This window comes from Podarcis vaucheri, assembly GCF_965113315.1.
Source record: "Podarcis vaucheri genome assembly, chromosome: 2".
Classification (NCBI taxonomy): domain Eukaryota; kingdom Metazoa; phylum Chordata; class Lepidosauria; order Squamata; family Lacertidae; genus Podarcis; species Podarcis vaucheri.
The window spans coordinates 44,983,815-44,999,281 of record NC_138760.1 but is presented as its reverse complement, the minus strand read 5'-3'; the positions used below and the strand labels follow the sequence as shown (position 1 = coordinate 44,999,281).

At 42.8% G+C, this 15,467-nt stretch overlaps 1 protein-coding gene across 9 annotated transcripts in view; it reads right to left on the bottom strand.

Moving 5' to 3' along the window:
* Positions 1-15,467, bottom strand: part of ARHGAP44 (Rho GTPase activating protein 44) — a 90,322-nt gene that overhangs the window by 37,447 nt on the left and 37,408 nt on the right. For all 9 annotated transcript variants that reach the window (XM_082213822.1, XM_082213823.1, XM_082213817.1 and 6 more), the window contains exon 2: positions 2,809-2,848. In XM_082213822.1, the coding sequence (XP_082069948.1) occupies positions 2,809-2,848 (40 nt within the window). The remainder of the gene's footprint in view (positions 1-2,808; positions 2,849-15,467) is intronic.

Below are 15,467 nucleotides of genomic sequence, written 5' to 3'. Positions count from 1 at the left end.
TGTCATATAGAGGAGGGAGAAAGGTTGTTTTCTGCTGCTCCAGAGAAGCGGACACGGAGCAATGGATCCAAACTACAAGAAAGAAGATTCCACCTAAACATTAGGAAGAACTTCCTGACAGTAAGAGCTGTTCGACAGTGGAATTTGCTGCCAAGGAGTGTGGTGGAGTCTCCTTCTTTGGAGGTCTTTAAGCAGAGGCTTGACAACTATATGTCAGGAGTGCTCTGATGGTGTTTCCTGCTTGGCAGGGGGTTGGACTCGATGGCCCTTGTGGTCTCTTCCAACTCTATGATTCTATGATTCTATGATCTAAATGTGAGGTTATTGCTGAGGAGGACCTGTTTCCTGTTGCTACTACACAATATTCCAACTAGCAGAAAAACCTGGTGAAAAGCCCACATTGATGACCACAGGGCACGTTTAGGTGCATATGGGAAGAGATGGTTATTCAGACACTTTGGCCCCAAGTCATGAAAGAACTCAAATGTCAAAGTGAGCACTCTGAATCAGGCTCCGAAATGAAGTTACAAAGAAGGGTACTCTGAGTTGGATATGATTTCACCAGAGTTTAAATTAAAAAGTTACAAGTAACATAAAATAAAAACCAGGCCCATAAGCTGTGATAGCAGAGATGCCAGGCAATCTGGAAACTACATCCCAGGCAAAAGGATCTCCAAGAAATATAGTTTTCCAAAATGCTCGAGGGGCACTTTTGAGTGTCTGAGTATTCAAGAAAACTATACTTCCCAGTCTTCCTTGATTACTTGAGCATCCTCAGAAATGCAGGAAATGGCACTCAAGATGCCAGCAAAATCTGAACTTTGGCATCCTCAGTCACTTCCTATGTTACTTCAGCATTCAGGAATGATGCACTTAGTACAATGTTTGGTTTGTACCATCTTTGGTTTACCAAGCCCAAACACCACTCTCTAGCTATGGAAGTGAATTAGTAATCCAAAAATAAGTGTGTTTACCCATTCTAATCCCATTTTGGTAATTTACAGACAAACCACTGCGGTTAAAAGTTTGAGAGAGGAGAAACAACTGTTTTAGCGTTGATTTTAATTTAATATCCTGAAACAAAAGCTGGAACTTAAGTAGAATAAAATGTTGTGATTCCTATTTTAGGAATGAATGGAGATATGGTGGATAAGTAACTGTGTCTGTATTAAGAAAGGAAGCAATGTAATGAGATGCTAAAAGGACAACTGCAAAATAAAGGCTTGGAATTATGGAGGCAACCCGAAAGTGAATGTTCAAATGAAGAATGTAGCTAGCTACCTGAAGCCACTGTTGAAATACCTCCTGTAATTGACTGGCTTCTAGAGACTAGTCAGTTTTGGAAAATGGCATAATTATCTGGCTGATCTCATAAGGGGAGATATATCTTCTGAAAATAGGCATGGACAGCTCATCTGGCATGCACTCTAGCAAAAATGGTAGTGGGACCCCTTTAGGTCTCCCAGGATTGATTTGGGGGCCTGGAAAGAGAAGATGTCAGAGACTGCTACTGAGACTTTAAAATAAAATAAAATAAACTGGCAGATGCTCACATCCAGGAACTGGGAGCTGGCTCTTTGGTTCTTACTTGCTCACTGGAGACATTGCATACAGCTCAACAGTCCAAGTCAAAGATACTAAATAAAAATGTAGAATCCCTTTGAAATGTGAAAGGGACGGTGGTATTAGGTTTTCACGTTTAGGTTCTCAAGTTTCACATTTCAAAGAGATTCTGCATTTTTATTTAGTAACTTAGACTTGGATTGTTGAGCTGTATGCAATGTCTCCAGTGATCAATTGCGAGCCAACTTTTAGTGCAAAATATCCTTGACTTCAGTGAAAAGTTATATTCAGAAGTTGCCCCAAACTTTCCTTATTAAAAATGAAGAGTGACTAGAGACTACCTGCCCTGTAAAAAGTCATTGACCACCTGTTTGAAAGCTAGTCACAAAAGGCAACTGGTTTTTTTTTTTGGGGGGGGGGAGAGAGGTTAGTTTTTATTTCATTAAAGATTTTCTTGTTTTACAAAAGTGTTTGCAATGTCTCTCTTGTATCCCCCCCCCATGTAACATTTTTACAAATCAGTTTCATTTGTTGAGACTTTGGGAAGAAAAGGGGGAAAGAGGTGGAGAGGGGGAAAGATGGGTGGGGGTGGGGTCAGGCAACGGTGTTACTATTTTACTTACTGTATGTAGGGTTTGGTGTCAACGTTGCTTGTGTAGGTTCTTTGCTGTTCACTCCAAAACGCCCACCCCACTCACACACGAAAACAAAGTTCAACACAGCCAATCACAAATGAACAACCACACCCTAGGCCAACCCCAACCTCTCTCACCACCAAAGGAACACAAATGAACACAAGGCAACTGTTCTGCTGATGAGGCACATATTATATTTAGTATCCTCTCTACATATATATGCTACTATAGAATTCTGAAAGAGATCACCCCCCCCCCCATTCATGCTATTTTCTAAGTCAATATGGAGGTGCTACAGCTTGAGACTTCTTTGAAACTGGATCTACTTGGTCGTTGGTGTAAGCAAGAGAAATTTTTTGACCTTCAGAGGCTGCCAGTGAGACTGCATTCCACAATCCTCCAACGTTCATTGTGGAGACTTGATGGATAGATTTCTCATACATCCAATTTTGTTATTACCAACTTCATGTTAAGCATGCTGATTTCATTTCCTATTAGAGGATAGCCCCTGATAAACCGGCCTCTTCAACGTTTAGTTTTGTATTTTGCGCATGGAGTAGTGTACAATATCAAATGATTGCAGAAGATGTCAGAAAGATAAACACTGTACCTGCAAGAGATCTTCATTTAGGACTTCTGTTTTTTCAGCCCTAAAGAGAGAGAGAAAAGAAGGAAAATGTAATTCAAGACAGAGAAACCTTTGTGTGTGGGGGGATGAGTTTTATCTTTGAGCTGGTTGTCTGTTTATTAATGGTTTCATTAATGTTCTTATTTGACGGGATGTGGTTTTAAAAAAATGTATTCTACTTCGTCATAAATGGAATTGTATTTTTTATCTGTTATTGTGTAAGCTGCCTTGAGTGAATTTTAGACATCATGGTGTACTATAACCACTTAATCTTTGTTATTGAAAACAGCATGCCCGACTAAATGAGCATTGAGTCTGATCTAGCAAGGCTCTTCCTACATTCTGGAGTCATATTCCTCACCCACCAAATTAAAATGAAAACACCCCACCCTCCCAAATTCCTAAACCGTTGTTCATAATTAATACATTCTGCCTTCACCCCCAGGTCATTTGAATATCCCCTTTCAGCACTTTCTCCAGTACTACAGTATCCTTTTCAAGACAGGTGACCATAATGTTAAATATGGCTGCATTATAGATCCATGAAACTTGCTTTAAAAGGGGGGGGGACCAATGAGTTCCTAACACAGAAACGACCCTTTTCAATATAATAGTACACTGATCGAACGTTTGTACTCCTTTGCCTTGTGTATAATGCATTCCTCAAATGTAAATAAAACTACCATATGGCAAACCGCAGCTAAGTGCGGCTTTTTGTTGTACTTGTACATAAATCAGCCTAGCATCCCTGACTCGGGCATATACCTCAAGCCGTTCCCTTAACAAAGCGCTAAAACCAACATCATCCTTGTGCTACCCAATCTAAATCATAACCGTTTCAACCCATTATCCGTCAGGATGGTTTTAGCTAATATCTAATTTATAGCTAGGTAAAGGTAAAGATACCCCTGAACGTTCAGTCCTGTCGCGGATGACTCTGGGGTTGTGCACTCATCTCGCTTTGCAGGCCGAGGGAGCCGGAATTTGTCCGCAGACAGCATCCAGGTCATGTGGCCAGCATGACTAAGCCGCTTCTGGCGAACCAGAGCAGCGCACGGAAACGCCGTTTACCTTCCTGCGGGAGCGGTACCTATTTATCTACTTGCACTTTGACGTGCTTTCGAACTGCTTGGTTGGCAGGAGCTGAACCAAGCAATGGGAGCTCACCCCGCCGCGGGGGTTCGAACCGCCAACCTTCCAATCGGCAAGCCCTAGGCTCTGTGGTTTAGACCACAGCGCCACCCGCGTCCCTTAAATTTATAGCTACTCCCACCTTATTTCTTTTCCCTTCCTTTGGTATCTACATAATAGTTGAACCTTCATCTCTTTTTAGTAACCACCCACTCTGCTTTCTTCCCTCTTCATCTTTTTTTGTCTCTAGACCACGTATACCCATCGTACTTTCCTCCCGAACAGATCTTTCTCCTTTAGCTTTACAGCAGTTTGATCTTCATAGCGAAACCATAAAATCTAAAGGCTTCAAAACTCATATTTCACTGCAGATCCTTTACCCATCTGAAAGCTTTCTAAACACCTTATGTCAGTTCTGTCTCTAACAGCTGTGATGTGTAGGCTCCCTTTCTTCAAATAGAAGTGCTATATATTGATGTTTGCCAAATTCGCATCTATTAGATGAACTTTCTACCCCCGTCCTCCTCCCACTGCCTCAACCAATTGGTTACATTAGGCACTATTACCCCAGGATAAGAGCCAATTATTAGTACTTCAAAAAAAGATGCATGATTCTGATACATCACATAGCAAAGGATTGCTCTATTTACTGTACTTTTCTGTGTATAAGACAAGGTTTTTTAAAAATTAAAATAGGACGTTTAAAATTTGGGGTTGTATTATACACAGCTAGTACATAGGGGGGCCGTGGGATTGGTTGCTTCCATGAGCAGGAGATTGTCAGCGGCTATCGGGCATGTTATTGGTGGCTGTGGCAATGGCTGTTCGTGATTGTGTGTCTCTTTGTCAATTGGACGAGCGATGATTGGTGTCTGCCGGTGAGGGGACAGACAATTGGTGTGACGCGTGCGAGTGGCAGCGTAGGACAGTCAGGTGAGCGATTTTCAACAACCCCCCCTAAAAAAAGCTAAGCTCAACAACTCCGGGCAATCTCCCCCCATTTTCTTAATTTGGAGTCCCCCCAAATAGGGGGTGTCTTATACACAGGAGCGTGTTATACACAGAAAAGTACGGTACTTGGCAGGGGTTGGGGGGCAGAGTGCAGAGATTTAATGAATTAGAAAATTTCTAGACCTCTGAATTTCATCAACAAGGCATGCTTCTGCAGAAATTCAGAGGGCGAAATGAGGAGACTGTAAACCAAATACATTGTACTCAAGGTAAAGCAAAGTGACGGAATGTGAAAGTTCCATGAAGCATTTTATCTGCGATGGCTCATTCATATATGCAAGCCAAGATTTGAGGTTGCAGTCATCAAGCAACAAATGTGTGTGTGAATCAAGTCAGAGCCCAGGTAGCCTTTGTTAAGAGTTTTCCCAGCATCACCCTGAGTCACACAACAGAAATCCTTCTCCACCGGAAAACACACACACACACAAAACACACACGTTAGCACGTTACTCTAGATCAGTGATGGCCAAACTTGGCACTCCAGCTGTTTTGGGACTACAACTCCCATCACCCCAAGCTAACAGGACCAGTGGTCAGGGATGATAGGAATTGTAGTCCCAAGTCTGGTCATCACTGCTCTAGAGTCTAGGCTGTGCTTCAATCTCAGTTCCTTCTGCATAGCTTCCTATTGGAAACTGTGGCTAGAAAGCTTGCCAGCAGACACAGAGTCCGTCATGCATCCCTAACAAGAACACTTATATAAAAAGAGAAACTTGATCACGTTAAATGCTGAGCGCCCGCAGCCTTGCAGCTAATAAGGCAGCCGCATGAACCCAGAACTGTTCATGCTTTGCTTCCTTGTGACTTCGTGCTTAACAAGCCAACACAATTAGCATTCACAGTGATGCCCATGCAGATGGGGACCATGTTTGCGGAATGACAGCATCACCACATATTAATGTATCTCAAAAAGGTTGCATCAGCACCGGCTGTTCAGAGATAGGGTGGGCTGCCTAAGCAGGGAGAACAGAGGAAGGAGTTGCAGTTCACGTAACGCACATGCACACATCTCTCTGAGTGGACTTCACTGATTACAATCGTCATCGCCAACCATATATGCATGTGTGTGAGCATGTGCATGCACACACAGACAATAACATTTCACGTATCAGATGTAGTGGAATGTAGTCTGTGAAATATTATGCCATAATAAATGGGTTAGTCTTTAAGGTGTCACAAGGATCTGTTGTTTTTGCTCCCCCACACTAATGTGAATGTCTCCCATCCCACAACTGAAACTAGTGAAAGAGTTACCAGTATGAAATGAAGGTGCTAATAAGGTCATGTGGAACATATAGCTGACACTGTGCCAAGCAGTAAAATTTGTTTGTGAAATTGATCTGCAATGCAATACAGTTAGCAAGATAAATGACTCTCCCAGAAGGTAACAGTGTAAGCATGGCATCTTCCCTCCTCCAGATAATCTATCTTGACACACCCAGGTCTTACATGCTGATACTGTATTGTGAGGCAGAATGTCTAGAAAAGCAGCTAGCTGTATCAATAAAATCATAGAATTGGAAGGTTCATCTAGTCTAACCCCCTGCAATGCAGGAATCTCAGCTAAAACATCCATGACAGATGGCCATCCAACCTCTGCTTAAAAACCTCCAAGGAAGGAGAGTCCACTACCTCTCATGGGAGTCTGTTCTACTGCTGAACAGATCTTACTGTCAGAAAGTTTTTCCAAATGTTTAGTCGGAATCTTCTTTCTTGCAACTTGAAGCCATTGGCCGTTGAGTCCTAACCTCCAGAGCAGGAGAAAAACAAGCATGCTTCCTCTTCCATGTGACGGTCCTTGAGATATTTGAAGACAGCTATCATAGCTCTTCTCAGTCTCCTTTTTTCCAGGCTAAACATACCCAGCTCCCTCAACTTTTCCTCATAAAGCTTAGTTTCCAGACCCTTGATCATCTTGGTTGCCCTTCCTCTGCACACATTCCAGCTTGTCAACATCCTTCTTAAATGGTGGTGCCCAGAATTTGACACAGCATTCCAGGAGTGGCCTGAACAAGGCAGAATAGAGTGGTACTATTACTTCCCTTGACCTGGACACCATACTTCTGTTGCTCCAGCCTAGAATAGCGTTAGCTTTTTTTTGCTGCTGCATCATACTGTTGCTTTGTTAAACTTTGCTCCACTAAGACCACTAGATCCTTTTCACATGTACTGCTAGTAAGCCAAGTGTCCCCCATCTTGTAGTTGTGTACCTCGTTCTTTCTGCCTAAGTGCAGAACCTTACATTTGTCCCTATTGAAATTCATTTTGTTAGTTTGGACCCAGGTCTCCAATCTGTTAAGGCCATTTTAAATCCCAATTAGGTCTTCTGCGGCATTAGCTACCCCTCCCAGATTAGTGTCATCTGCAAATTTGAGAAGCATCCCCTCAATTCCTCCATCCATGTCACTTATAAATTATGGTTTCGCCCTCACTATGCAGATAATTTTTTAAATAATTTATTAACAAGACTACAGAGTCACTGTGACTTTAGCATGTCACCATTACCTCGGCACTGCACCATGCTCAGGCCGCTGATAACTTATTAAGAAGACTGCACAACATTATGTTTATTCTGCCTATACACTGTCACTAGCAGAATGTTTTTCCCTCCAAGATGACCTGTGCGGTCAGAGTGTCCTCTTGCAATGATATGCCTCAGCAGTGTTTTAGTTAGCCCGCTCTTAAAAGATGACTCAAGTACAGACAACAAATGTTCCATTTGCCATCTTACAGCAACCAGGCAAGCTGTTAACTGTGTTTTCTGTGTCAGCTGAGGTTTCTGAATGGTTTTCTAAAGCAGCCCCACACACCATGCATCGCAGTAACCTGAATAAAGGTGGCTGGTTCCATTGGCAAGGAGCCAACCTAAACTAGTGAAAAGCACTTCATGCCACAGATGCTACCAGGACATCCAAAGTGAGACCTGGATTTAACATCATCCTGCAAGCTGCAAGGGGTGTTCCAGCCCACCCAGAACTCTTTGAATATCTGCCCTTATGAGAGTTGGACCACCCGCAAACAGTGACTCAGTCATATCTGAATTGCTTTTCAGCTTATTTGCTTTCAACCAGCCCAATACCAACTCAGGACATCAGTTTTAAACTTCTGCCAGCAGCACTCACAATTTAGAGAAAAAGGAGAATTATGGGAAGAGTAATTAAGAGTTGGGGGTCATCAGCTCATCAGCACATTAATGACACTCCATCCCAAATCCCCCTAAAACTTCCCCCAATGGTTTCATATCAATGATGAGCCACATTACCATCATCATCATTATAATATATTTATTTATACCTCGCCTCCCCCCCCCGACACCTCATGCAAAGCAGTTAGTTCCAAAAGCCTCTTGGACAACTAAGTCTTATGTTGGTGATACACTGAGATTTCAGGAGAATGTGAACTGGGATAGAATAACTCCACCGGGTCATGGTAATGTGAACCAAGCCAGAGTCATCAGCCAGGATTTCCTGAACTTGTATGAAAATAAAAGCTCTTCAAGCCCTGCTGGCTTGTTGACAGAGCGACTAAGGTCACCCTCGATGGGAGAAGGATCAGAAGGAGGAATAGCTCGCACTTCTCTAGATCCCTTTCCATTCCCTCGTGGAAGGGGCTCTGTGCTAAGCAATACATGCAGCAATTTAAAGAATGCAGAAGATGCACCTGTGGCCAGCCAAATTGCCACTAATACACAAGACTGCTGCCGAGGATGGTATTACAAAAGACCACTCTCCCTACCCTGTGGCTTTTATCTTTCTAATCACAGATCACACACAACACAGAAGCATCACTAAATACCTCTTAAATGTGCCACAAGCTTTTCACTAAGCTTCTGAAGTACTTACACTTTCTGTGTTGCCTTTTAGACAAATGAGCAGAAGCCAAAGCCTTGTAACTTCTAGCTCTGATGCAAAGAAACTTCTGTTATGCTCTGAACATAGCATAGGTAAATCAGGGGTGCCTAAAGCATGAGTCACATCTGCCCCCAATAGGTTTTTTGTGTCCCCCTTAAAGACCACTTCCCCAATTTTCCAATTCTTAATTTTCAAGTATTATGTGAACTGTTCCTATCAACTTTCTGCTATGATACTATGATGCCGCCACATCATGATCACAGTTTGGTGGTCCTCAAGACCCCTGCAATATCTGCATTAAAAAAATGGCCTAGCTGAACAACTAAAAGTCATAGCTTGGGCTAAACCTCTACCCTTCCAATAGAGTTGTACATGCAGGAAGCTGCAAGAAGCAGGGGGCAGGTAGGGAAGAAGGGTGAGATGCAGCCTCGGGGACTGTAGCAATGATGCCAAATAAGTCTCTGTAGGAAGAGCCATATAGTAATGCACAGAAGAACTTATTTCCTAGCATGTAAGTAGGGGGCAGATTTATAGGGCTATGAGGACATAAGAACACAAGAAGAGTCCTCCTGGATCAGGCCAAATGTCCATTTAGCCCAGCATCCCACTCTCACGGTGGACAACCACTGCCTTTGGGAAACCAACAGGCAGGATCTTCACTTATAATTCACAGCAACTGGCATTCAGAGGCATGCAGCCTCAGATAGTGGTGGTAGAACATAGCCATTGTGGCTAGCAGCCATTGATCACCTCATCCTAAATAAGGCCAAAGATTCCCATCTCTCCATGAGCTGCTACTGCACTGGGCATTCATTACTGCCGCTTAGCACTCACAAGAATTACTGGAGCAAGTAGCAAGCTCTATACACCTCAGTTAAAAAATACAGTACTTCTCACAAATTAAAAATGCTGAAATGTTGCAAGGATGAGAACAGGTGCAGAAGGCATGTGGCCGAGCATGTGTTTAGCCTAAAAAAACACAAATGGCACAAGGATTCTGTGCAGGAATGCCAGCAGTATTCAAAATGAAGAGCTACTTGGATGGAGGGAAGGAGAAGAAGAAATTGGCCCAATCATCCAAAGATGGAATATGGGTTAAATATCAGGAAAAAGCAAGTGATAAGCAACAAGGAGCATTGGAGTGTGATTCACTGAAGGATTTAAAGGAAGATCTTTATAGGCATGTGCTGTGGGTGCTTTAAGTATTTATGTGATTCTGCCCTGGAGAATAAATGTGCATGAGTAAGGCTGATGGGAATTAGATCAAACTATGCAGTGTTACTGCTGCTATTATGCCTAGAAACCTCTGAAATGGTTCAAAATAATCCATTCCCCATCCACTCTCATGAACCATTCATATTACCAAGAAAGCTATTACAGTCAACACTATGGTTATATATCTCTGAGGCAGTTCTAAAGGATTATACTCGCTATCTCAGATGAAACAATTAACAAAATGTGAGGAGAAGGGGAAATATTAAGGCATTTCTTCCAGCAGGAACTGAGGACTGTGAGAGGATGCAAGTTTGTATGGAAGAAAGCTTCTCGCTTGATTGGATGGTCAGTCTTTTAGATGCCAAACCCCACAGAGCAACTGCTTAACAGCTACCAAAAAGAGCAATTAAAGAAGCCTCCACAGCTCAGCTACAGCACGCCAACCGATTCTCAGATCTTTCAAACACAGGTGACACTTGGCAACAAAATAAGAACCTCACTGATCAGACCATCGAGTCCAGCATCCTATTTTCCAAAGCAGCCAGCCAGATGTCCACAAGCTGGACATAAAAGGCAGTAGCTGCCTTCCTCCCACTGCTGCTCCCCCAGCAACTGATATGCAGAGCATAACAACGGCCTCTGGACCTGGAGGGAGCACCTGGGAGACTCCTAGAGAGACTCTGCATAATGACATTGCAGTTCATTCATCAAGAGCCAAGTTAAAGGTTCCTCATTCAGCTGCTCCCAAATGTCACACTTTAAAATTTAACAAGAAGGCGGCAAAACTAGAACCCAACAAACAACTACCACCACCACCAACAGCAACCACACAACAAAGTACTTGTGCCCTTTTGCATATAGCTCTCCCTGGTTTTTCAAGAGGAACCACTCTTCATTGTGATGTAGCTCATAAACTTGCATACCATGAGTTGAGCAGAATGTATAATGCTGGGCTGGGCTGGGTTGCCCCTGAATCAGAAGGAAGCTGCTAAATAGACAGGTTCCACGTGAACTTCTCTTATATTTCTTTAATTTATTGGGCCTGCAACCTTTTCCAGCTGGTTTCTCAGGAAATACAGCCTTTCAGGTCTGGACAAAAAGGCAGTGATATTCTTTATTTATTTACAGTTTGTGCCTTGTAGAGCACAATGAGTTTTATGAGCCAGCAAGCCAAATAAAAGGAGTAGAAGACTTTGGAGAGTAATCTGCAGCAGCTGCTGCACAGCAATTCCCCCTTTCATAAAAGGCAGTAGAGGGATAAAACCAGCCAGTATGAACCAACACCACTCCTTGCATGAGCGAATATCCCACTTCATGCCTCCTCTCACTCTCTCGGTTACTCCTGTCCGCATACAACAATGTGCCCAAAGGAATGGCAATTCCCACACCAAGTTGCCTGCACTGTTAACATCATTTGTGGATGCCCTCTTCCTCTACATTCATTTGCTGGGTTGATCTTTTACTGTGGCTGCACTTATGCCTTGGAACTCCCTGCTTTAGGCAGATATCTGGATACCTCATGTGCTCCACTCAAGAGTTATCTGCAGTAAGGAAAAACAGATGTAGCAGTCACTCGAAACAGGTATGTGGAAACTGTGGACCTCTAGGTTTTGGATTCTGGTTCTCCACCTCTGGGTTTAAAAGCTAGAGCCCTTTCCTTTTCATAATAGGGCACTCTGTAATATTATGAGCAGTATGCAAGAAATTGTGGGGGAGTGGGATTATGTTTTAAGCAGAATAACAAACCTTGGCATTGCCTTGCTATCTTCAAACAAGTTCTGTCTTAATCAGAAAGCAAACACTCTAGCAATGAAGATCATCTCCCATCATTACTGAGCTGTGGTTCCCAAATTGCACATGTCAACCTGAGCAAATAAAATTGTAACTTGGCTTTTTCCTTTTCTTTAAAGGAAGGAAGGTAGCAAGGCACCGTAGCCAAGCATTGGCAGCAATAAGAATGGAGGATGGAACAATGGTCGAATTCTGAAGCAGCTAAGGACGGCCAGCCAATGTGCTTCTGTGCAAGTTGGCTTATTTTTAACAGCATGTTCTAAGTGCCAGCTGGAAAGAAAGCGAGAAATAGGCTTAGCAAGAAGCTCCCAGACGGCTTAAGAAAATGAGCTGTTCTACACGCTCCACAAACAGGGGTAGAGAGAGAAAACAATAAAAAATGGAGGAAGAAGAGTAGCATACAGCCTCCTCCACAATGACACTTCCACTCACTGGAAAGGTTAAAACAAACACACACACACACACACACACACACACACACACTCTTCCCACTGTTTTGTGCCTTCCCTGTGGGATTACTGAATATATCTTTGCCCCATAAATATTGAAGAGCTTATCTGTTTCCTCCTGGGATTGGCTGCTTCTAACAACCTCTTATGGTACCAGACATAAGCAGAACAGTTGCTTGGAAGAAAATGTTATTGAGCGTAACACAACTGACGTGAAAGCAAGTTCAGCATGGCTCTGGTACACTTGCCACAATTCAGAAGCCAGAGATGAGTTAGCGTTGTGGAAATTGGGATGTATTTCTTTCTACGTATGTAGATTATTATTTTTTTGAGTCCCCACTGGCACATCTTTGATGTCATTTTCACTCTTCACAGTTAGTCCTTGAGGAACTTGCAGCACAGCACTACATCAGACAGCTATTTCAGACCAAAACAATTTTCACCAGAGGCTGTTGAATGCTGCTCTATAGTTGAGTACAGTGAAAGCATACTCAATTGTCCCTCATTCTAGCACCCTATTCATTCTACCAACCAGTGAAGTGGACTTTCTCCCAAGTCTTGAGAGCAACTTATGCCTTTTGTGCCATCCTCACAATGAGGTATTTGAGGACAGCCTTTATTATGGTCTCAAGCAATGATCCTGCCAAGATCACACTTGGACCAGTCTCTGAGTGACTTTTTAGACGTGAAAAGGCTAATCAGGTTGCTTAATCCATGGTAGTGGCTATCATCCCTACACATTTTTCTATCCAAGAAGGTAGAGATAAATGGTAACAACAAATGAGGAACACCAGGAATGCACTATTTCCTTATTTTTAACACCAAGGTTTTCCAACATCATCAAGGGCTTCTGCTCATACATACATTGGGGCTTTTGTCCTCCTTTTTCCTCACCCATGCTCCCACAATTGGCTTGGTTGGGCATCAGGAGAACTTTCAGAACAGTACAAAGGAAAGGGGGTTGTTCTGTCTGCCAAGATGAAAGGTTTATGTAGATGGAATGCTTGAAATATCACAAAATTGAATTCTGCTCAATGTTCCATGTAAAGCAAGAACTTCAGCAAAATCCCTGCCATGTAAATAAAGAGCTTAAAAAAAGGAACACAAAACAGAACATGAAATCAGAAAAACAAGTAACAAAAATAGCATAGAACTTTACCTACAAAGCCTGACTTAGCCAGAAATGACAAAATGATAAGCTAAAGTATGATAAAGGTAGTGCTGCATTACAAGGTTCCTTAAATAAAGAATTACCACTCTGCTGCAGGTAGGTGTTCTTCTCCAAGAACAAAATAAGCATCTCTCCCACACACGGCATCTGGCAAGCTGGATTCCTCCCCAAAATTGCTGCTCTCCCATGAACAAGCCACACCCACCTTTACAAACTCCTAGTTTGAGGTACAGCTGGTGATCTCACAAAAACTGGTGGGTTTGAAACAATCCCCAAACTGTTGGAAATTGGACAAATGATCTGAACCCAACTGGAGGCTGACAAAAAGTGACAGATTTCCCCTGCCCACAGTCTACCAGAAGGCATTCCGTTTAAAAGAATCTCAGTCAAATATCAAGTTGTCAATGGTCCCACATATACCAGGAATGTGCATTTCAGTCTGCAAGGTGAATGTTTGACTTCAGCAGGTTTTGCATGATCAAAGTACAACCATTTTATCTAATGAAGGCTAATGTTTGACTTTAGCAGGTTTTGCATGATCAAAGCACAACCATTTTATTTAATGAAGAACAGCACAACACAAAGCACACACTGTTGCACAGAGTCGACAGGTTACTGAATTATCCATTCTCAAACTTTTCCAGCATCCAAATACTAGAGACTGATAAACACCCATTGGAAAGCTATTGAATGACGAGAGGAATCCACACCCAACCAGTTAAGTTTCTGTAAATTCTGCATTTGTGTATACATCAGCTGAATGAAAACATGGAAGTACAGTTGGATGTTGCAGTGTGGTGGGTGGAAGTGGGGAGAAGAGAAAATGGGGATTAAATAAAAAGTTGGCTGCATAATGTCATGACCATGGAGTTCAACAGTGACCAGAAAACAAAGTCTGTAGCTATAGTGTCATTGAGAAAGGAGTCAGGCAGGCTTCTGGCTCTGAGCTTGATGCTGGTGAGCAGGGTACCACTGAACCAGAGTTTGGCAGACAGGAGTCCAACAAACCTGATACCACAGCACACTGGCCCATAGAACCAAAGCATCATGGGTGCCTTCCTGCAAGCTTAAGGAATTGAATGCATCTCACATCATCTTACTAGCTCAATGGTGTGGGTAGTGTATGCTGGAGAAGTGCCCATCTTCAGGCCTGAGGGTTAAGAGTTCTTAAAAGACTCTAGTTCTCCAAAGGGAGGAAGAACATAGGAGAATGTCAGGTTGGAAAAACTGTCTCAAAAGCTCTCAGTTCACTTTCAAACTTTATCAGTGCAAGTTGCTCACTTGGAGCTCTCCATGGTGCTAAGACAACTGACCTGACTTGCTCCATGGGCTTCTCCGAAGGACCAGAACAGAACAGACAACTCACCCAAAGGAATCACCACTTGTAGATACTAGGAATCAGCCTCAGCTTGGGAGCAGCCACAGGGCATCCAGATTCCATGTCACGCATCAATTAAAAAGAATTGGCTAAAACCTTCAGAGATGCTTGTGCATCCGTAATATACTGTTGGCAAATAGTAAAGGGTTTGCTGTATCAACTTCCTAGTGCTCCTCTCATGGATCCAGTTACTTAGCATTAAGAAGGAAGTGAGGATAAGAAAACATTGATGCTGCATCTTTATGGCTTCGATGAGTGTGTGCCAGCAATCTGCTCTCCTCACCCTAAGCCAGACTGTGTGGGCAAAAACATCTGCTGAAGAACAGAAAATGACAGACATGGAGAGCACAGGGATTTCTAGTAGCAGAAAGTAATGGTGCTCCCAGGAGGAAGGGGTGGGGAGGAGCTGAGAATGAAGGGAACTATCCTGTCCCCTACCCCAATACTAACAAGCTCAAGCAAAGGCAGGTTTCATGGAATGCCATGGCTGCTCTCAGGAATGGACATTATGGAAAGGGACAAAGGGAATAATAGTCCCAGCAAGGTAAAAGGAAATGAAATATTTAATCACTCATCTCAAAAAATAAGCGGAAGGTCTCCAATCTCTCAAATAATTGCTGCACATTACATACCTCTTGGTTTTG